At 42.6% G+C, this 22,934-nt stretch overlaps 1 protein-coding gene across 3 annotated transcripts in view; it reads left to right on the forward strand.

Moving 5' to 3' along the window:
• Positions 1-22,934, forward strand: part of PHKA2 (phosphorylase kinase regulatory subunit alpha 2) — a 512,688-nt gene that overhangs the window by 178,601 nt on the left and 311,153 nt on the right. For all 3 annotated transcript variants that reach the window (XM_069205013.1, XM_069205014.1, XM_069205015.1), the window contains exons 6-7: positions 13,161-13,243; positions 15,121-15,201. In XM_069205013.1, coding sequence (XP_069061114.1) covers positions 13,161-13,243; positions 15,121-15,201 — 164 coding nt within the window. The remainder of the gene's footprint in view (positions 1-13,160; positions 13,244-15,120; positions 15,202-22,934) is intronic.

The following is a 22,934-nucleotide window of genomic DNA, read 5'->3' on the forward strand; positions in this document are numbered from 1 at the left end:
TTTTTCTTTCAATTAACAAATTTGCACCACATGCATGCAAATAATATAATAACACTTTCTTCCATTTGGACCACACTAGAGGAGGCTTTCCTGGAATAGATAAAAAATGGTGGTGGTTTAAAATGGTAAAAATGGTTTAAAAAAAACAACAATACCTTCTAATTAGATAATTTCAAATTTCAAACAAGAAACAAGCTTCCACCTGTACTCTAAATAGTACCCGTGAACCCCCATGTAGCAACAAAGAAATACAAAAATACACTTTGAGTAATATTTCTATATTTAGTTTCACATCACCACCAGTCCTTTTTCTATCTCAAGGAAGAAGAAAAAAATTATATCCAGCAAAGAGACAATCATCCAGTACTCAGGAGCACCACCGTTTAGAAGAAGAGTAATTAAGTTGAAAATTAAGTAATGGTAAGATAAACTTTGTATTAGATCTGAATTGGTGCTGTTTGTAATTGCTGGTTGAAATTGCTGGAAAGACTGAATAGCTCTGAACACAAGACAGAAAGCTCACACAGATGCACTGGGAAGTTGCAAGCAAGTTAGTAAAACGCGCCTCTGACCTCGTTTTAAACACCGAGGACCGGCAGCTATAAAATGTTCTGAACAAAGATGAGCACTCCGCAGCTCTCATGTTATACTGAGAAATGAAACACCAGGCTTTCCGCTGCTTTCTCGACATGTTGGTAGGTAGCTGGGCTTTAAACCACACCCACCGCACGCCCATTGTTTTCGTTGGTAACTGCTTTACGATTGAACGTCCTTAGGGCGGTTTTGTTACCGCCTTGGCCACCGACCCTGTTACATGGATAATTGGACTTTTGTCTATAACTTTGACTGCAAGCAAACTTTTTGTTTCTTTTGTCCCTCTTCGCGCTCACGGCGGCGCTTTGAATCGGCTCGCTTATGAATTTATAACCCTAATACGCGAGACCCATTGCATTGCAAATGCTTGTTGATAGCTAAATGCGCACTGCACTGTCGGCTTAACTGGTTTTAGGCGCCGTCGCTTTCTCACCAAGCCTATCGTGTTTTACGTGTATTTATTGCTGGGACTGTAGTGTCGTCACAGGAACTGGGCGACACAACTACGCGAAGGCGGAAGTGGTGGGCAAGGAAATACCCCCGCTGTCGGTGCAAGATGGATCGCACCAGGACGAGGAGGGGTAGGGGATAAATAGAGGGGAAAAGGCACGAAGCGGGGAGTTGAAAGTAAGCAGTTGAATAAAGCAGTGAACGTAAACACAGTGGCTCCTATGTTAGCGCCTGCGCGACCTGACAATTGGCGACGGAGGTGGGCCTACCGTAACTGGTAGTGACACCACCTGACGATCGCAGTGCACCAGCCCAGGGCCCCAACACATGCCAGAAAGACGCACTCCGCGAGACGGCCTACCAGCAGATTGACACCCGACCGTCTATCCCCTGGTGTGGCAGGGTCCGCGCAGCAGATGCATCAGCAAAGACTGTGCGCGTGGCCAGACACCCGTGCTGAGCCTCGCCGGCAGCCACATCTGGCGTCGCAGCTCCGGCAGCAAGGCGCAGTCGGCAGTTGGAAGCGCCTCAAGGGCACACCCCTCCCTGGAAAACCATGCGCTGCTCAGCGCGAGCACGGCGACTCAACGAGGAGGCGCCTCACCCCCTCCCAGGGCTTCCTGGTATACGGTTGCACACACCCCGCTGTGCAGCTCTGTGCGCACACACAAAGAAAAGAAAAAACAAAAGAGAAGAGAAGGGAGAATCCTCAAAACGAGCAAGATTGGCTCGTACGTCTGCAGTGCAAATCCTGCACACCACAACACGCCAGCTCCAGCGCCCTGTACCTGCAGGAAAACAAGCAAAATGGACAAAGGCAAGATTATAAAGGCTATAAAGTAAGAAAAAAAAACAGTTTTGTTCCTCCTTTTTCCTCATTCCTACAAACACTGCAAATAACTCGTTACACAGGGGAGGCACACTAAACTCAAGCCCTGCTCTGCAAAAGCCCCCCTCCTCTACAATAAAAACCACAAGAACTGTGAATAAACGTATACGGCATTCTCAAGCCCACACTCGTTTTACTCCAACCATGCACCCGTCACAATGGCTGGCATACCACCACTAGAACCCTTCACCATCACAGGTGCACCCCCCACCCAAGCTGCGAGGTGGAAAGTCTGGGTGGAGTGCCTTGAAACATATTTTGAAGCCCTGGACGTCCAACCTGAACGGCGCAGACCTCTTCTTCTCCACATTGGTGGAGCAGATATCCATAAAGTGTTCAAGTCATTCACAGAAGCGCGGCCACGCACATATGAAACGCTAAAAGGAGCAATTACTGCGCACTTTGAGCCATATGCCAACCCAGACTATGAGAGGTTCCTATTACGCCAAGCCCGCCAAATAACTGACATTCACTGCAATGTAGGGTTGAAGTGTTTGTAAGAACCGGGGTGCACCAACAGGCTTCACTTGCGTAGAAGTTGTTGAGATACACATTGCAGGCCTCTGATGTAATCTAAGTAGAAGCTGACACCCAGTGATCAGAATGCGCACGTCTAACAATTGCTGGAATGCGCACAGCAGGCCTCGAGTTCTACCGGTTACAGCAAGGTAAATCATAGGCCTGACAAGACACATAGGGCCTAGACTGAAAATTTCATGATTCGTGCCTGCCAGTGCCATACATTAAAAGACTGTCTCTTTCTGATCCAGAATGTCTTAAATAAATAAATAACTTTGCCTCTAAAGGAAACGGATTAAAGTTATTACCCAGGCCGTATTATAAAGTGCAGTGCCGTCTGTAAAACTTGAAAGCCATGACAGAGTGAAGTGCAAAACAGGCATACGGCTGAATAGTAAAAAAAAGATATAGAATCAGGAAACGATTCTTGGCTCCTAGTTGAAGTGGAATTTAAAAAGAAAAAACAGATTCACTTTTTAATAAACAAACAGTACCCCACAGAGTCAGAGTCTTGAGCAAACGTGTTGTAGCTTTGGTAGAATATACTGCGTTGGGTTCATCCCAGATTATCCCCAGGTGAAGTGTTGATGTACACTTCAAGAAAGGTCAGGAACTGCAGACATGAACTTGAGTTAAAATATAATGAAGCTTGTTTCATTACACGAAGGTCCAGCCAGTGGCACCATCAATTCACAGCTTCCCATCCGTCATTTTACCTCTCTCCTACAACATTCCAACTAAGCACAAAGCTGGAGTGGGAAGGGAACATACAAGGGTATGAGCTCACATCTATTATATTTTGAGATCAGAAAGCTTGTAAGTTGAAACAGGTTCTCGCAGCTCATTTTAAAGCAGCTATGGATGAGAGAGGTGAAGGAACGATTCTTGTATCATTCTCTGCTGTTCCACATGGCCAAGAAGAACTTTTATGCCTTCGGAGACTGAAGAGATGGAGAAACATACCAAATAGTCTGACATGTTGATTTCTTCACAGCTCAGCCCGAAAATAAGAAGATACATTTGAGAAGGGTCACAAACAAGCTTGTAACCAAAACTTTGCAGGGGACAGAGAACATTGTACTCCTTTACAATATACACAATGCAACAGCACCTCATCGAAGCATGACAAGGAGTACTGGTGGTTCCTGCGGATTAAACAAGACACACAAGGGTACCTGTAATTGAAGGAATCCCAGAATGCTTCCTAAAATGGTGCCAGGAAAAGGAAGAAATCAGTCCTCACCTAAGCATCTTTGCACTCTGCTGCATGCAGTGCAAAAGCAGGGAAGAAAAAGCCCAACACTGGAAATCAAATTATCTAAATCCTATCAGTAAAACAAAAAATAAAGTTTAGAAATGGCCTTCTGCACCAGATTCGTTAATAAACTTATAAAAACAAAAGGAAAGCAAAAGATACCCCACAAAATCCAACATCCCTCCCTCAAAACGTTCTTTTAATAACCAAGAACCAACAAAAAAGAGCTTGTCTTTATAAATAACTAAGCACTGCAAAGCTGTCCATAGTGGGTTGGCACCAGGACCTGGGCTCAGACCAGGCTTTTCAGTTAATCCCCCTTGCTCATTGCTTTGCTTCATGGCGGTTGACTGCTCATGGATTGTTGGGTGTAGACCTTGGCTGTAGATCAGGGTCTGTAGTCAGCCCCTGCTATGCATGGCCAACAACCTTCACTATGTTTAGAAAAAGTCTGAAATTCTCTTACATTTAAAAGTAACACTGACAGTTATCTCCAAAATATATGACTCGCACAACAGCCATGCAAATATATGACTCGCACAACAGCCATGCAAACCATAAAACCAAATGCAATGTATGTGACCTCACAAAATTTATTGCAATACCAACTCCTGAAAGCACAACATAATTAAATAATAACACATACTCAAACTTATAAGTAGTTCTACATTCAAAGACTTCTCTTTCACAGTGTTAATAGTAATTTGATATGCAATCCCATCTGTAAGATTATTCATGGCATTTTAATACAGGTGTACAATCAAGGGTGAAGTCCTAAGCATTGTATCTAGTGTCGCAGTTATGGTTTGCATGACTTTTAGTGGGATGAACACAGGAGCATTAGATCCTGGACTACCACATCATGAGTTGTCACATACATGTCATAAGGATACAAAAACCTAGCCTTCTGCCTCATTTCCCTTTAAGATATGGAACTCCTTGGTGACTTGCAATATCCTGATAATGTACTGTAGGAGATACTTTATCCCATATATTATTCTCAGTAACCCTTTATGCAAGGGCAGCCAGCTTGCCCTACGATATTGATCTACTGACCAAATCGAAGGCTGTAGTAAGATCAATAAATGTAGGATAGACTGGCTGTCCTTTTTACTTTACATAAAGTTTTCTGAGCTGAGCTTTACATGCATAATTCATGATATAAGTAACATTGTCAAATTATCCAAGAAGGAATGTTGAGTTTGATAGCCTGCCTGTTCTATGGGTAATTTATCACTTTCATTGAATGAAGCAATCATGCAGGGATTCCAGTATTGTTTTTGCTAATTTCTTCCCAGTAGCTTCAAGCAGGCAATTTGACAGTAGTTTTGGGGCTTTCTGTGTAATAAGAGGAACATGCTTTCCCTTCAGATCTTGTAATTTGATCTTGTAATTCGATTGGTGGAGAGACATTCCTTAAAAAGAGTCACAAAGTGGAGAGTGGAATTGCAAAACTCACCTTCACCTTAAAGAACGCATCTTTAATAATAAACCATACTCTTTAAACTACCCACCACACCAAAGACTTGCCTGACATAGAAAGGGTTTTAACATTTTCAGACCCTCAGAATTGGTAAATTAGAGGGTTTAGGAACACCCAAATTGAGATTTTCCTAGCCTTGGTGTCTGAAAGGCTAGATTTTATTAAAGACACGGAGGTGAGTATTATGCGTTCTTTTCTCACTTTAATAAAATATAGTAGCCAAGAAAACTACAAATCCCAGAAACCCTGGGAAAAAAACTACCATATCGCATCATAAAGGGGACAACCAATGGCATGTCGAGAATGATTACAACTATCTTGACTGAGAGCAATAAGCCCTCTTTTCTTGCGAGAGTCAGTAAGAAGAAGAATCTGAGAGCCAAATAAGAACAAAATACAAAGTTGTATAAGAAATCCTTAAGAGAGTCCATCAGAAACGAAGAAGGAGACACTAGCAACCAGGAAATCGTTGTGGTGGAACCGGATACAGAGAGGCTGAGTGCGAATTAACTGGATGCAGCAGTGCTGGTTGGAGGCGGAGGAACTGCGGGAAAAAAACAGAGAGGGTTAATGTAACTGCGGCGGGATAATACTTCCCTCCGTGTCTTTAATAAAATCTAGCCTTTCAGACACCAAGGCTAGGAAAATCTCAATTTTATTACAAGACCCGAGGCACACATTATGCTCGTTCAAAGCAAGGATATCACATTGTCTAATGGGTGATCAAGAGGTTTACAATAAAATGTTCTAAACGCCTTATCGATTGACCAATCTGCAGATCTGAGAATATTGTGTAAACCAGCCCCCACCCAAAAGGTGCGAGAGGCCGCAGCCCCTCTCACTGAATGAGCGCCAAAGGAAAGAGTAGAGACACCCGCAAGGGACATGAGCCACTTAACCCAATGGGCCAACGTAGGGGCCGACACAGGCTTATGGGGTTTCTGAAAGGAAATAAGTAATTGAGAATTGGAGATACTTCTGAGATCTGCAGTTTGGGAAACGTAAGTCTTTAAACAATTACCAGCATACAATTTGGGTTGAGATGGGAAAAAAGGGTAAAGCACAGATGATAAATTAGTCTTAGTACGCCTATTGACTTGAAAATAAACACCTAAAGAGGAATAACGAAAAGAGGAAACATCCAGAGCTGTAACATCAGATACTCGCCTAATAGATACCAAACACAAAAGCTTTGTCAATTTGGCAGACAAATGTGACAAGATGTATCTTTTCAATACTTTTATTGTAGATAAATAACTTCTAGTACAACAAACATCCACCCTTAGGTAGCCCATGAATCTTCATCTCTCTTTCCCCTTCGTCCTTCTCCAATCGTCCTCCGTGGAATCCCACATCACAGGATTCCACCTATTACCTCACCATCCCTAGAACCCCACACGACCGCACAGTGAATTACAATGCATGAAACCATAACAAAATGTTTGAGCGATAAGTACAGCATTAACATCCCACATAACATTGTATCTAGGAGCCGGAGGCTTAGCAAAACGTACTCCCTTTAAAAGTCGACAAACCAACGGTTCTCTTCCGTCCATTCTGACATGCTCTGAAGAGATCGCCAATCTGTACGTATTAAAATTACGATAAGCTCTACCATGAGAAGCCAAGGAAGCAAGAAAATTAACAACCAATGTTACATCTGCTGAAATGGGATCTAAATCCCTGTCCAAACACCAGATACACCAAGCCAACCAGGCTGACTTGTAGACCTTCATTGTGCATGGAGTCCAGGACTGTTGGATAAAATGGACAGCCTCCTCCAAAATTCCCCGGGTTCTCCAGGAAACCCCGAAACTCTCCGAGCTATGAGATGCAGGGAGTTCTCCACAACCAGGGTGTGAGGGTTCAAGAGCAGATCGGGAAAGGGAGGAATCAATACAGGGAAATCCGAAGCTAGCTCCAGCAGGGTTGGATACCAAGGCTGGGACTGCCAAAAAGGAGTGATCAGGACCAGACATGACTGCTGTCTGCACACGTGAGCTAGAACCTGGGCAATGAGAAGAAACTGAGTAAATGCATAGAGAAGGGAATGGGGCAATGACTGAAGGAAGGCGTCCGTGGCCATCGCCAAAAGGTCCGGCCTCCAGCTGAAAAAGGAAGGAAGCTGAGTGTTGAGGCGAGTAGCAAAGAGGTCTATTGACATGATGCCAAAGATGGAAGAAAGTTGATTGAAAACAGAAGGATGAAGATGCCAATCGCTTAAGTTGTAAATATGCCTGGAAAACCAGTCAGCCACCACATTGAGTTTGCCTTGGAGATATTCTGCCCTGATCGAGATGTTCCTCTGGTGACAGAATTCCCACAGGCTTCTGGCCAGTAATGCCAGAAGTTTGGATCTGGTACCGCCCAGCCGGTTTATTTACCTGACTGCCGACAGGTTGTGCATTCTCAGGAGAACGATGCACTTTCCCTGCCTTTTACAAAGGACTGGATGGCAAAGGAACCTGCAAGCTTCTCTAAACAATTGATGTGCATTGTTGACTCCTGAATGAACCATAAACCTCCAGTTAAGAGTTGACCACATCTTACACCCCAACCTGTCAGACTTGCATGTGACTCTAAGACAAGATCTGGGGCGGCAGAGAAAATCGTTCTCCCGTTCCAAGCATCTAAATGACTGAGCCACCAAAGAAGCTCTTCTCTGGATTTGGAATCCAGAACGACTGGATCTGAGTAAGCAAGACCCTTGCATAGATGACAGATTTTGAGTCTTTGCAGAGCTCTGTAATGAAGAGGGCCTGGAAAAATGGCCTGAATGGAGGAAGAAAGAAGGCCCACTAATCGAGCTAACAATCTGATCTGAGGGAACAGAGAGGGATGGATGAAGCATGGCGTATTTCCTTCTTTATCAAATCCACCTTCTGTTGAGGGAGTTGAAGAATTGAATCAACTGTGTTCACTAAAAACCCAAGGAATTTGAGTCGCTGAGCAGGTACGAGGATTGACTTTTGAGGGTTGATGAGAAACCACAGACTTAACAAAAGGTTCTGACAAAGATCCAGATGATTCAAGAGGCAGGATCTGTTTTGGGCCATTATAAGAAAATCGTTGAGATAAACTATGAGCCTGACCCCCTGACCTCTGAGGAAGGCAATTACAAGCTTGAGAATCTTGGTAAAGCACCAAGGGGCTGAGGAAAGACCGAAGGGGGGCGTTTTGAATTGAAAGAAAGAATCTTCCTACTGGAACTGAAGAAACTTCCTGTAAGAGGGATGAATGGGAACCGAGAGATAGGCGTCCTGAAGGTCTAGACGGACCAACCAATCGCCATGAAGCAGCAGATCTCTGAGATGAAGGATAGTCTCCATCTTGAAATGATGGAAAACTATGAAATTGTTGAAGAGTTTTAGATTTATGACCGGCCGATGTTTGTTGTTTTTTTGCGGTCAAGAAAGATAGTGTTAGGAAACCTGTAGGGTCAAAGGAGACCCTTTTTATCGCATGTGTCACTAATAAAGCCCGTATCTCCTCCTGAACCATAAGAAACTGATTGTGTGAAAAATGAAGAGGTTGGGGAAGGTGAGTCTGAAAGGGACGCTGATATAATTCTATGCAATAACTCTGGGCGGTTTGAATAATCCACAGATCCAATGTGAGAGACAACCAAACATTTAAACAACTTGCTAGTCTGCCTCCTAGGGGAGAAAGGCCAGAAATGAAAGTTCTTACCTGCAAGTTTATCTCCCTTTGATTTAAATCCCCTGTTGCGGGCTCCACGGAAACGTCGGGGATAGAACTGGGGTTTGTACCCTTGATAGAAATCCTGTTGGGAGTCTTGATTGAAGGAACCTCTGTTGAGTTATTGCCCTCTTGATGCATAACGGCTGGCAAAACGACCCCTTCCTCTGCTGGCCCTGCCAAAAACCCGCTGGGAAAACATTATTTTCATGGAAGACTGGGCCTTGTCCATAGAAGCAAAGGTAGACACATATCTACTCATTTTCTTAATGAAAGAGTCAACCAAAAAGAAGACCTTCAGCTTTAGGACCTTCTTCTTTTGTTGCCAAGGAACTCAGTTTCAGGTCAATCTTTAGCAGAAGACTCCTGCGTCCAATTGGAAAGTGCCTCAGGGTCTACTTGGCTCCCCTCCATCCTTGCCTCTTCGGCCAAATCCAAAATCCTTGTTAAAGGACCAACAAGATCTAGTAGTCTGTCCTGGCAATCAGACCAGGCTCTATCAACCCCTTTCTTGGGATCCTTCCCAAACTTAGTGAAAAATAACAACATGTTAGGATCAATAGCGGGGGTATCAGCCACCTTGGAAGGAAGGGACGATCTGGGATACTCTGAATTCAGTTTGTTCCTAGAAGACTTATCTAAAGCATGTCTCAAATAAAACGAAACATAGTCAGAGACATGGTCAGAAGGGAACCACTCCGAAGAATTAGGGTGGTGAATCGACGTAGGGTCGAACATGGGTTCCCCAAAATAGTCAACCAGATCATCAGACAATGATAGGGATGAAATTGCACTGGGAGAGATTTTACGCCTTTTCTCCAAAGACCCGTGATCGGAGACATCATCACTGACGCGCGAGCGAGATGCTACATCGTCTAGAATATCATCCCCATCAATGTCCGTATCTCTGAGATTAAGGATATTAAGGGGCGAAGAAGGGAGCCCCAAAGGGTTCGCCTCTCGGGTGGGAGGACCAAATTTAATAGAAATGCATTTGGAAGGCACATAGGAGGGTGCCGCACGTTTCATTCCCTTTTTTGAAGGGACTTCGTCAGAGGGCTGTAACATCTTTGATAAAGAGGCTTCTAAATTCTTGGAAATGTCAAGCATAGAAACTAAAACTGCATGCTGAACAGAGTCTTTGATAAATGACTTTGAATTACCTTTTAAAGACTGAGCCTGTTCATCCCCAGATAAACTGAATAACCAGGAAAAATCATTTGAACCCAAATAGTAAAGAAACTTAATAAAAAAACTGGGCTACAAACAAGGGAACACAAAAGTAAAGTTTCCCAAAGAAAACCAGACATGCAGGGGTTAACAGTGAGGAGAGTCCCTAGCTGGAGAGGGCGTGTACAGAGGCGGAGCAACTGATGAAAGAAACTGGTTGAAAACGCCCCCAGAGCTCAAGGGAATACACGTCAATGAAAGCTGTGTGGAAACGAGCGTTTGGAATAAAGCGGCAAGGAAACCAAACAAGCCTGAAGCCCAGCGCCAGGGACGCGAGTGAAGGACAGCACACGGCGACAGCAAGTGAACGGAGCAGAATGCCTCAGGAATGCACAACAAGCTCTACGAACTTTTGAAATGAGCACGAGGCTCATAACGGTAAGGAAATATTGTTAAAATACATAACATGTACAAATATACATACACTTATAGGAAAACACAATGTGAATAAAAATGACGAGCAGAGTACTTATCTTGACTGCGAGCAGCAAGAAAAGACGGCTTGTTGCTCTCAGTCAAGATAGTTGTACTCATACTCAACGTGACATTGGTTGTCCCCTTTAAGATGTGATATAGTAGTTTTTCCCAGGGTTTTCTGGGATTTGTAGTTTTCTTGGCTGCTATATTTTATTAAAGTGAGAAAATCCCTTTTCAAATGTACTAAATCCATTTAGTGTTCATAAAAGGTTTTCTGAATCACTGAATGGGTTTAGAAATCGTTTCAGGACCACTGATTGGAGATGGCGCTTTTTGGATGCTCTGTCAAATAGCGATTTTGACAATGATGTATCAGTGTTTTACGACTGTTATCTGGTAGCAAAATATTGAAAAGTTACTGACCTTGACCAATTGCATGGGAATTACAGATTGCAACCAGCCTAATCAGTCTTCATTAAGCTGGTCATTCAGCGACCCACTGCAGCTTGATATTCTGTCAACCGACCTAATGGCACATTGGCCAGTTTGCAAAATCAGAACTGATTCGCAATAGTCAATTCTTAGTACATGGAGCCCATGGTTGGGCACAGAAATCCTCTGTGGAAAACCACTGCTTGTAGAATCACAACTAAAGGCCGAATATTGAACACTGCGCTAAAAGGCCAAGTAATTCATGCTGCGCTCTACAATTATCCACTGACATAACATAACATATCATAGTTTGCTAATATGTCGATTATATTTGTTCTGCTCATTTCATTTGTCTTGGTGCATATTCATTTTTTTTATTCCAGTTCATCCTTAGTTCTTCCTTTCGTGCACTCAACTTGCCTATTTAAATCGCTGTATTCTTTTTCAACACTCCGTTGTGCTTGCTTAAATGTGACAAATTCATGAAATACAAATACCACGGAACGAATACAATAGAAAGAATAACAAGAAAGAAGTAAAAAAAGTGAATAGCCAGAGTTAACAAACATTGCCAAAGTCAGCCAGGCTCCTTTTGCCAATGCTTGTCGTATGCCAGTATTAGTTTCGTCAAAGCGGCACAATCATTGGCAAAGGTAATAGTGGGGCCTGTCATTTGGGAATGTTATTTGTATTCTTATTATCATAGATGGCCACCATATTGCATGGAGACGCAATTTGAAGGTTATCTTGGAAGTACTGAAAATACTGTTCGGCCACTTTGGAATGTAATTTCTGTACTGCAGAATTGCGTCACAGACCCAATTAATAGATAAGCCATCATTGAGTGGTTATTTGATATATTTCCAAAATGGCTGCAATATATGTTTCTACACACACTACGACAGTCGTGCTGCAACTATGAAAAGTAACATTCGAAGATGGCAAGTCCACTATTGGCTTTTCCAGTGCCGGCACAATAATCCAAGCTTTGGCAAAGCCAATAGAGGTGGCTGGCAGTAAAGGTGGCCAGGAAGAGATAGGAGGGGGCGGCCGGAGACCAAGAGACACTGAGGGGGTCATTCTGACCCTGGCGGGCGGCGGTTGCTGCCCGCCTGGCGGGAACCGCCATTTGGCCGCACTGCGGTCAAAAGACCGCTGGTGCCATTTCAACTTTCCCGCCGGCCCAGCGGGAAGGAGGCCTGCAGCGGTGTTGCAGGCGTGCGACGGGTGCAGTTGCACCCGTCGCGCTTTTCACTGTTTGCTAGGCAGACAGTGAAAAGCATGCTGGGGCCAGAAACAGGTTGGCGGTAAGGGGGTCAGAATCCCCATGGCAGCGCTGCTTGCAGTGCCCCCATGGCGGATTCGCCCAGCCGGGGGTAAACCGGCGGGAAACCGCCGGCCCCGGTTTTCTGACCGCAGCTTTACCGCCATGGTCAGAATGGGCAAGGAAGCACCGCCAGCCTGTTGGCGGTGCTTCTGTCATTCGCGGCCCTGGCGGTCTTTGACCGCCAGGGTCGGAATGACCCCCTGAGTCTTAGCCGTGCTCAGTGTTGGGGGCAGAAGAAGTGGGCATGGGGGGCTGGAGAGAGTGTGAGAGAGGTGCAAATACAGAGAGGGTGTGACGAGAGAGAGAAGTCCTAGGAGAGATTACTCAGGGTTGGAGAGAAACCGAGATGACAAACAGAGCTTTTGAATACTAACTCAAAAAAATATATAGTTCATTGACATTAGCAGTTTAAGGATACCCATAACCGAAAGAAACAATCACTGGTGAAGCCTAAAGTTTCCGGGGACGGGACAAACACAAGCCAACGAATTGGAGACAGAAATTTTAATGGACAAGAATGTCATCCAAAAATGGGAAAAGGGCTGACCCAAAGCCCATTAAATGTAATTTTGTATATAGTGCTGTCTCCAACATTGAAAATAATAATTTCAAGTAATTGAGTGAGAAATAAAATTGATATTTAAACATATTGTGCACTTTATCTGAAAGAGGTGACTTTGGAACTGTGTTATTTATTGTTGTTATTTATTGTTGTGCCGCTGTGGAACATACTGTGTCGTGGACAAACGTACTGTGGCCCTTTAAAAGTTGATGCATAATGCAGCTTGATTACCATAGTCTCTGACAGATAGGTTGTGCAGTGATTGAAGCCTTGTGTTTTATATGCATGACACTGTCTTTTCAGGTCTTCGCATTGTGTTTACCTTGGATGAAGTGGACTTCATTCAGAACCTTGTGTTTTACATTGAAGCTGCATACAAAGTTGCTGTAAGTACCACCGTTTTAAGTGAAGTTATCCATCAATTGGAAAAGCTCTATTAAGCTTTTTTGGCTTTAGATTGTCACACAAACAAAGGTTTCAAAAGTTGCAGTCTTCCTGACGCTCAACTTGCTGCAGCTTAGCCTCAAACAGATTTCAGCTTCGTTTTAGAGTATTGTCTTCTGGTTAGCTCGTGCTTGACACTGTTGTACGCCATCATGGTATGCCAAAGACACACTGTTTAAAGCTGAAGGCTGATTACCAAGCACAGAATCAGGAACAGCAAGGATTGGCTTCTTTGTAAATCTACCTCTCGGAATCAGGCCAGACCCTGTTGTGAACTTGCAGGTATCAGAAAGAGGATTCAAATTCGCAAAAATGAGAGACATGGCTCAAACTCAGGTTCATCATCCTGAGGAAGGTCAACAGGACTACAGCCCTATCTTTTCTAAAGTTAATTCTATGGCTCCTATTTTGAGGGAAAATGAACTACGCCCCTGCCTAGCCCCTTCTGTTCTATTACCCTGTTACAGAGAGGAGATAGATGGGTTCCTTCTAACATCTCCGATCCTGCGTAGTTTTTAGTTTGTTTGTTAATAGCACATTCTCTGGAAGTAGCCTTAATTCGCACTTACTCAAACATCTTTAGCATTTTCAGTCTCATCAGGTAAGATAGGGCTATTTCTTTTCTTGAAACATAGTCCACCATTGGTTGTCGTACAGTTAAGAAAGACTTCTGTGCACATATCATCATGATAATTATGTTCTGTAGCAAAGATGGCCGAGTTAGCAAATTTCTTGTTTGACAGCCATTTTAAGGTGCAAGAGAAGTTTTCTTCAGCTGATGCTTTCAAAGATGGAATCCCTATGCCCGAGGTCCGGGAAAGCAACGACTGTATAATACATTCAATCTTTAATTGAATACTTAATTCTCAAATAGTGACACAGTCATACGTTCTCAGTTATTGTAAATTGTGTTTTTCAAGCTTCTAACATTGTTTCCAAGAATCTGGCTTCCCAATTAGTAGCACAGATAGACTAATTTGTGTTTTTTATATAGGTGTAATGGGGTATGGTGTATGGGTGTTATTGGTCTTAGAGTTAGGTATTATAAACGTTGTAAATGCTTGCAGGATCATTGTTCGTTGAACATTCTACTTCCATATGGTGCAGCCACCTACCCACTTGTCATCTATATTCCTCCTTACATTCATGAAAGAATATGATACACCGCGTGGAAACCGCTCCAAAATGGTTAAAATGACGTTTATTTTCCAGGGCTCAAATGTCTTTGTTTCTTACTAGTCAATGGTAGCCTATTGCTGTTAAGTAGGGTGGGATTATCAGCAAAGTCTTGGTAGCAGCTTGTACCTTGAGAGTTCCGCCACCAGATGCATTTTAACAAATGTACAAATAAATAAATAAAAACATTGATAGCTTCTATGCATCTATTCTTGGCAAAGGCAACAATATTTTTAGCTTATGAAATCTGGGATCACCAGTTAATATATGGAAAAGAAAAACTCCCTTTAAACTGCTGTAGGTGAACAAGCCTAGACACTTCCGGTCCTCCAGTGAAGCGTAGTGCTCATTCTTGAGATTGGGCAAGGAGTCTGTTCTCTATTGGCACCAGAAGGGCTTCTCACTTTTATTTATGATGACCATTGCCTTAATATGAAGAAAGAAGAACTTTTTTTCCAAAGTATGAAACATGCAGTTTGTTACAGTTATGGAATATTAAAACAAGAACAAAGAAGTGAAGTTGATTTCTTTTTACTTTGCATAACGTTCTTGCTAAGTTGTGTGTGCAAAGAAAATATTGACAGTAGAGCAGCAGGCATTGTGATCGTTCATGTCGTTATTTCTTGTGTGTTTTTTCTTCTAGGACTATGGAATGTGGGAACGTGGAGACAAAACAAACCAGGGTATACCCGAACTGAATGCAAGCTCTGTAGGAATGGCCAAAGTAAGATCTTAAATTCAGTAAAACTTTCAAACAATTTTACATATTTTTTGGTTTTCCACTAAACCTTTTAAAATGTTCTTAGAAGCTCTTATACACAAAAGGGGGTGTAATAAATTGTTTTGTAAACACTTTTGTCACAGCCTTACTGCTTATGGCTCCTGCATATTTCCTTTGTTGTCGAGCACGTTGATCCACGTGGGCCAGAGGCAAAGCAGATTTTCAGGATATCCACGAGATAAATGTAAATACATTGAATATAAATGGCAATCATTGATGTTGTCAATGGTTATCACTGGGATAATGAGATTGGGAATACCGGGCTGAGTCTGAAATTTCCCGGCAATCATAGCAGTGTATTCAATTCCACAGATGGTCCAGTGACGGAATAATGTGGGAGTGTAGAGGGTTTGAGAAACGTTAGGGTAGATTGTGAGCAGGGAAGATGATATTTTGAAAAGTAAGCCACATTCTTGGGATCATTAATGTATCGAACAATATGTCACTATGGAAGTAAATACATGGCTCATTCAGATAGCAATATTACTGACTGCAAGCCAATCAATACCAATAGTTTATAGGCCTCATCCCCATATAATGGGCGCATAACGAGGGTAAAGTACAATAAGTAATGTTATTCAGTTGCTCCAAACCCTTAATGTTATTAGCATAGAAGTGTTTCAGCTTTGCCACCAGTCTCATTCTCCTGCCCTAAATATTGGGACAGTGAGAGACTGCTCCAATTACCACAAGTCACGTTGGTAAACCTTAAGATTAAATTTTTTGGAGTTTTAAAGCAAACTGTAACAAAATGGGAATATCTGTGAATGCCTTTTCCATACTCCACACTTGCAGTACATGCAAGGGAATTCCCTGGAGTCATGTCGAAACCTAATCCTAATTGTTGCCATAGTGCCCTGGGCAGGGCCTCGGATTCCCCCACGCTGTCTTGCATGCGTGGCCTTTGCAGGGTGAAATCTTGGGGATTCCGCAGGACTTGAAAGTCTTAGCCAGGTGCTCTTTACACAAGGCAGCCTCGTAGGGCCTCAAAGTGGTACATGGGAATCAATATATCAGAATTTGCATTGACTTGCTGGAGTCGGACACGGCCCCCCTATTGCCCCTACCAACACCCGACCACTGCGGCTGCCCACCCCAGTAATCAAGGCCAATTAATGCCAGAACCCCGACCGCCTTGTCTGTCCACCCCTGTAATCAAGGGCAATTAATGCCAGTGCCATGAAGGGGTAAGGAAGGAGTGGTCCTGGGGATTAGACACTGTCAGCAAAGTTTCCACCTCTGCAGTCTACATCGAGGCACCACTGTTTTATTTTAGAGTGTCCTTTAAAATGGAACAATATTGAAATGTAAAATATTGCAATACTTCCCTACTTGGACCGAACCAACAGATCAAAATTTGCAAATAAAAAGTATTACGTATATTCACAGTGCTCCTTTATTTTGTATTGTTTCATATAATTATTTCCCACTATTGGTAGATGAGGAGAGCTTTGATAGTGATCATCTGTTCCTTTTTTTAACAGATTTTATTAGTTTTCATCGGTGTAAGACAATAGGCAATTACAACAGATACTGTTACCGTTAACTCCAACCATCACCAACAATATCTTGTTAACTTTATTAACTTCTGCCAGAAGTTCCACCCCACTTGCCCGCCCCCTTCCTCATGTATGCCCTGGGTTTGAAAGGCTCTTCTGAATGTCCTAGGGGACAACAGCTATATATATAGGTGGTCTTACATCTCTGTTGTGTAACCTCATCTCCCCTCAAAATCTCAGCAATGTATCCACCCCTGTCTCATCTCCTTGGGATAAAGGCAGTCTCTAGCATCAGCGTTATTCCTAGGGAGTACCTGGCATTAGTCCCGGTGATGAGGGGTTAGTGTTGGTCATGGAATCTACATAGTGATCATCTATTTTGATCTGTATCAGCCTTAGGCATCCCACTGCTGAGACATCCACAGAACACACACAGTGCACCTCCATGATTACCTTCTATTATATCCTAGTACTGAAACCTTCTTGTGGCTGTTGGAATGCACTTCTGTTCTGATCTGCACCATGCATTGGTGTACCAATATTAGTCATACCCTGGGCTCCCAAGATGCTCCTCTGGAGGTAGTATTAGATTGCTTGGATATGGGTTTCAAGAAGGGTAAGATGGAAAAGAATGAGTGCAGGTGGACAAAGCTCTGCTTTGAAGCCGCAGCCGGTTCAATTACATGTCAAAGTACTGAATACCAAAGCTGTGTACTCTTGAATGCACCTCAAGCCTCTTTAATCCGCAACTAGACTTGTCTAGCCCCTTTATCTTACTCCCGCAGGTACCCTCTTTCTCTCTTTATGTGCAATGCTGGAAAATACGTGCTGGCCCCCAAAAATGAGTGATGGTGGCTTACAGTAAGCTGTGAGTAGTTGTGGTCTGTGTAAAGAGCTGTAGGTAATTCGCAGAAATACACTATAATGGATTAAACAGGACAAACATGACTTACCCAAGTAAGCTATAGTAGGCTATACCCAAAAATAGGAGGCATGCAAAGATGGAAGGAAGGTAAGGGCTTTACTCAGGGAGGAGGAAGGCGCAGATGGAAGGAAGGCAAGGGCCTTTAATTAGTGAAAGAAGGCATGCAGGGATGGAAGGAAACTAAGGGCTATACTCAGGGAGGAGGCATGCAGAGGATCAGGTAATGGGAGTCCATTCAAAATAAGAAACAAGAGGGAACAATCAAAGGTTTCAAATCAAGGTGAGATTTTAATGCTGGGTTTGCATCTCTTCCAAAGATGACCTTCTGAATGCATCAAGCAGCAGGTGCCCCACCCCACGTAGAAGCTCCATACATTAGGACATTATAATTCTATAGCAGGGACTAGAAAAGCTTTCAGCCTTTCTGTCATATCTCCTTGCATCAGGATAATCACTTATCTATACATTAATGTATCTGTTCAGTTTAGATTTCCTCACCTTCCTCGGTCCAAATAAACTTAATCCTGGTTTGTGCCAAACAAGATGATAGTTGTATACTAGCATTTATCGTCTGTAATATTCTGTAAGCCATCTGGACGTAGACAAAGCAGCAAGCCGAAGTGAAAGCAGTGAGCTGGGAAGAAATCAGTGAACCTGCTGACCAGGATTTGAAGTAGGATCTAGGAGAAAAGGCTACACTAACCAGTACCTGCGATCTCATGACAGTCGCCTTGCCCAGTGAGCACTTTGATCTTCCTAACTGAAGTACTCCTGTTTGAGTGCTGGGATCTTGGGACCTGAATCCTGTGCTGAGGGAGTGCTGGGATCTCGTGGTCAGAATCCTACCCCAATGAGCACTTCAGTCTCCCAAACTGAACACACTTAGCAGCTGCTGGGATCTTGCAATGTGAACACTGTGCCCAGTAAGTGTTGCAATCTCCCGAACTGAACACCGTGAACTCATTGTTGGGATCTTGTGACTTGAACCTGGAATTGTGCGCCCAGTCAGTGATTCTGTCTCTCACACTAAACGCTGCTCAGTGAGGGCTGGGATTCCTGACCTGAAACCTGCACCCAGCGAGCACGGGGATCCTCTGACCTGAACCCTGCATCCACTGAGCGCAGAGTTGTCATGTCCTGAACCCTTCCCAGCCTTCCCTCCTCTCTTGGGAGCTCAAATTTCCACCAGTACAAAGTAAATGCAGGTTAACGGAATGATTAGTGGGTCTGTGCAACAAGTGTTACAGGCGATCAAAAAGAAGCTGTCAGACTCCACTTTGTTTAGCCCTATCTCTGTAAGTCGTCCACAAGCCCCCTCCTCACATTATACAAGAATACATCTCTGGAATGCAACTTGTTTTGAGATTGTTGGTTTTAAACTTTCTTCTAATTGAAATAATTTATTATTGTAAATATTGTTGATCTCTGACAAGATCTAAATCACTATATTGTTTTGATTCTGATTCTTACTAGCAGTATAAATTACTCTGAAGTATCATTTGATATATTGTATTTCAAACTGAATAATGTATTTTCAGGTAGCATGAACAAGCACTAAACATGTTTACTACTCAGCAAAAAATGCATAATTATTGTTTTCCTACACCAAATTACTTACAATTCACATGTTTACAAATTGAGTATAGGGCGATACTGCGAAGGTATGGTACCAGAATATTGTTAGAAAAATATCATCTGTCATAGGTATTGTATCCTAAATATAATTTACAAAATATCACCTCTTTAGAGTTAGAAATAGAAGATGTATACACAATGGGCTCATATTTCTAACAATAGTTAGGACAGGATGTTTATGTTGGAGGATATGTCTGTAGACAGTATTCTGGCATACAACCCATTCAATATTCCGACAGTTATAACATTCTTGGGCACATGCTACAACTGAAATTGGAACCCAGGCCTCCAAGGCCAGAATCATGGCACTTGAATATGCTAATAGCTGATGCTTGTCACCTGGGAGTACAGAATCCTGAGGTCAGTTAACATGCTTCCTCTTCCACCACCCACTCCTGAAGATGGAAAAGGTGACTTCTAGGATTCCGCAGAATGTACTTTACAGAAAGGATAAGAGATAAAATATATAGACGTTTGAAATTGATTGATCTGAAAGTCCTGGCTGGATCGCTTGATAGATAGGGACAACTGTCTTAATAAAAAGAATAGCCAATGCTGAGACTTGAGCACTTTCCTCACTTCTTCCTATAAAAATCTAGTTACATAAAGGGTGTTCTGTCCTACTCCTTCCCACTACCAACTCTCCAAAGACAAAGGAGAGTTCTGCCTTACACAGGATCATTGTTATGTTCCATGCTCTCCTGCACCTCATCAAAGGAGATATATTTTGACACTGTATGTTTGTGAACTTCCATGTTGTTGGTCCCACAGTACAAAAATGAACACTTTTTCTGTTTGAGTATAAAGGCTGAGAAGCGTGGTTTTGAAACCTCATTTTTTGCACTGAAGTAGCTTGCTATTGAGGCATCCAAGAGGTCTTTAAGTTTAGTTCCTTCCTTTGTTACAGCCCACATTCCGGTTGTGTGCCTGGCAGTGGGAGCAGTGTTGGCTAAAACGAGAATTTTATAGATTCATGGGGATATCGACCTCAAGTGCTACAGATTGTAGATGAAATCAGAACACAGGCACTGCCCCATTCTCAAACCCTCATCTGACTATCAATCCTTAAAATATACCTCTGAGGGAAAGAGGAGACACCATGCATGCCACATGAAGATACATACCTAGTGCTTTCTTGGCATGACTCTGCTGCTTGGTCATAAACGTTAGATACCCTTGTTGTGCAGCCCTCTTATAGTCTGAGCGCAAGAAATACTCACATGACCTCTTTGCAAAAAGTTGTTTTATAGAATTTTTAGGGCCACCCTTGTGCCTTTTCTGCCGTCTCTTTCACCCACTTGGGACTTTACAAAATAATGTATATTTAGGTGAGGCTTATTCCCCTTAATGCCCAGAGCCACTAGGTGCTGGGCAACTCTATATTTTATGCTACAGTTGTGTCAATCAGTTGTCTCACTCCTTCCTAGTATCTGTGGGTCCACGGGCAGCACCAGAAAGTGTGTAACAGTGTCCCCATTTGATTGCAGTCTCTCAAACAAGGATTGTTATCTGCTCTCGCCATTTAGTGTAATCTGGTTCTAGTTTAGTATGCCCAATGTAGTAATTTCAACTGTAGCAACCAAAACCTAGCCCGGATGGCCATCTCCCTTGGATATCTACAGGCTTTCCCCTAGTCATCATCATCTTTTAACATCCCCGGGTCTTGTTCTTAACTTATCCTTGACTCAGAGAGCGGAGTCTGGCTATTATTAAGCAGTGTCCTCTATGCCTGAGAGACAGCATGCTTATGTAAGTAATCTGCCAGTAATCTATATTCCAATTGTGTTTCATCTGCAAATCAGCAAACCTTTATACTGAGGGAGAGCGTGTGTCACCTGCAGATAATGAACAAATTTGCTGCCCACCAAGACATACTGAAGCTCAGAGAATGGAAGCATCCCATGGTCATTCCATCTTTTAATACATTTCTTTATGAATTGTGGAGCAGTCCTTAGGTTGAAACATATTTAACGTTGCATCACCACACCCCTTTCCTAAAATCAGTAAACAAATCCCACCAAAGCACTGTGATGATTTTTAAAGTTTGTTCTATGGGAAATGCTGAGACATTTGTCTCGGGTGATATCAGCTGGTTTCTGGGGGAAATTTTATTTTGGAGTGAAATATATGATGTTAGATGTAATGACTTGAGTTAGAGTTAGGTTGTGCTGGGAAATCCTATTTCTTGAAGAAGCTCTTGATCATTAGGACCTTAGTAGTATGGACTGCTGAAATGAACTCTGTTACACTATCGCTATAGTAGATGAAAATCTTTTGTTAGAGCTCCATCAGGATTTAGTATTTCCCATAAGTATTGGAGGGTGTTTCATTACTTTGTCATTCCAAGAGGCTATTTTTAAATTCCGGTGGGCTAGTATTGTCAGTTACCGGCTGCATCAGAATTGTCAGATACTCAGTTGCTTAGTGGAGGTTGTGTCCTTCACCCGCTGGACTTCATCAGCTAAGAGCAGGTGGAGTCTTTGTTTGAAATGCCGGGGAAAATGAGGAAAGTGATAAATATTGCATAGCATCCTAGCAGGGACTGGTTGGGCAGGATATCCTACCAAAAAGCCACCTTTCCCAGTGTTTGGAGAGTCAGTGTGCTAGAAAGAGAGATAATTTGGTCTAAGTTTGTTTGACCTTAAGTACAATATTTAAGTTACTGCATTTATATTGATTTCTTTTTTTGTTTCATGTTGTCAGCTTGAAACACTTTAACGAATTCCCTGTAGCCACAGGAGACAGTAGACTGTCTGTCACCTAGTGGCTCCCTAGGCAAACTATACAGTTTGTGCCTCCACTTTGTTTTTCACTTTGTTTTTCATTGAAATCCTTTAAATTGTATTATTTTCCTCAAATTTGTTGTTCCACTTAACTTGGCTTCCAAAGACAACCAAGTAGTTTGTGCAAATGAATGGGTCACTCTATTTCTTTGATCATCAATTTTTATTTAGTGCATTTTAGAGGCAACTTTAACCCACAGAAGCAGTCAACAGCTTTATATATAACAATTCAGTTATAATAGAACATCTTTATAACTACAAATTCCAATTGCATTCGGAGAGAATCAGTACAGCTCAATATGATATGACTCATGTTTTACAGCAATCCAACAATATAAGTGAATGTGAACTTATATTTCATTACTGCCACGATGGACCCATGCATTTGAACATGCCTGCTCCAGTCGTACAGCATCTATTTAGGACATCCTCGTATATACTCCATCATACCATATCCATCATCCACCATCTATCATTCCTCATTCCCCACCTCTTATTCCTCATCTATCATTCCTCATCGATTATCCCTCCTTGTTCGTTCTTCATCCCTTGTTCCTCACCAATCGTCCTTCATACAGCATCTATCATCCTTCATCTATCACTCTTCATCCCTAGTCCTTCATCCATAATCCTTTATCCCTCATCCTTCATTCATCATCATTATCCACCATTCCATATCCCTCATCCCACCCTACCAACCCTTATCCCTCATTCCATATCCCTCATGCTTCATCCATCATTTTTCATCCCTCATACCTCATCAGTCTTCACTTATCTTTTTTTCCTCATCCATTATTTATTATTCCTCATCCATCATCACTCATCCACCCTCCA

The sequence above is a fragment of the Pleurodeles waltl genome, chromosome 8 (genome assembly GCF_031143425.1).
Source record: "Pleurodeles waltl isolate 20211129_DDA chromosome 8, aPleWal1.hap1.20221129, whole genome shotgun sequence".
Taxonomy (NCBI): Eukaryota; Metazoa; Chordata; class Amphibia; order Caudata; family Salamandridae; genus Pleurodeles; species Pleurodeles waltl.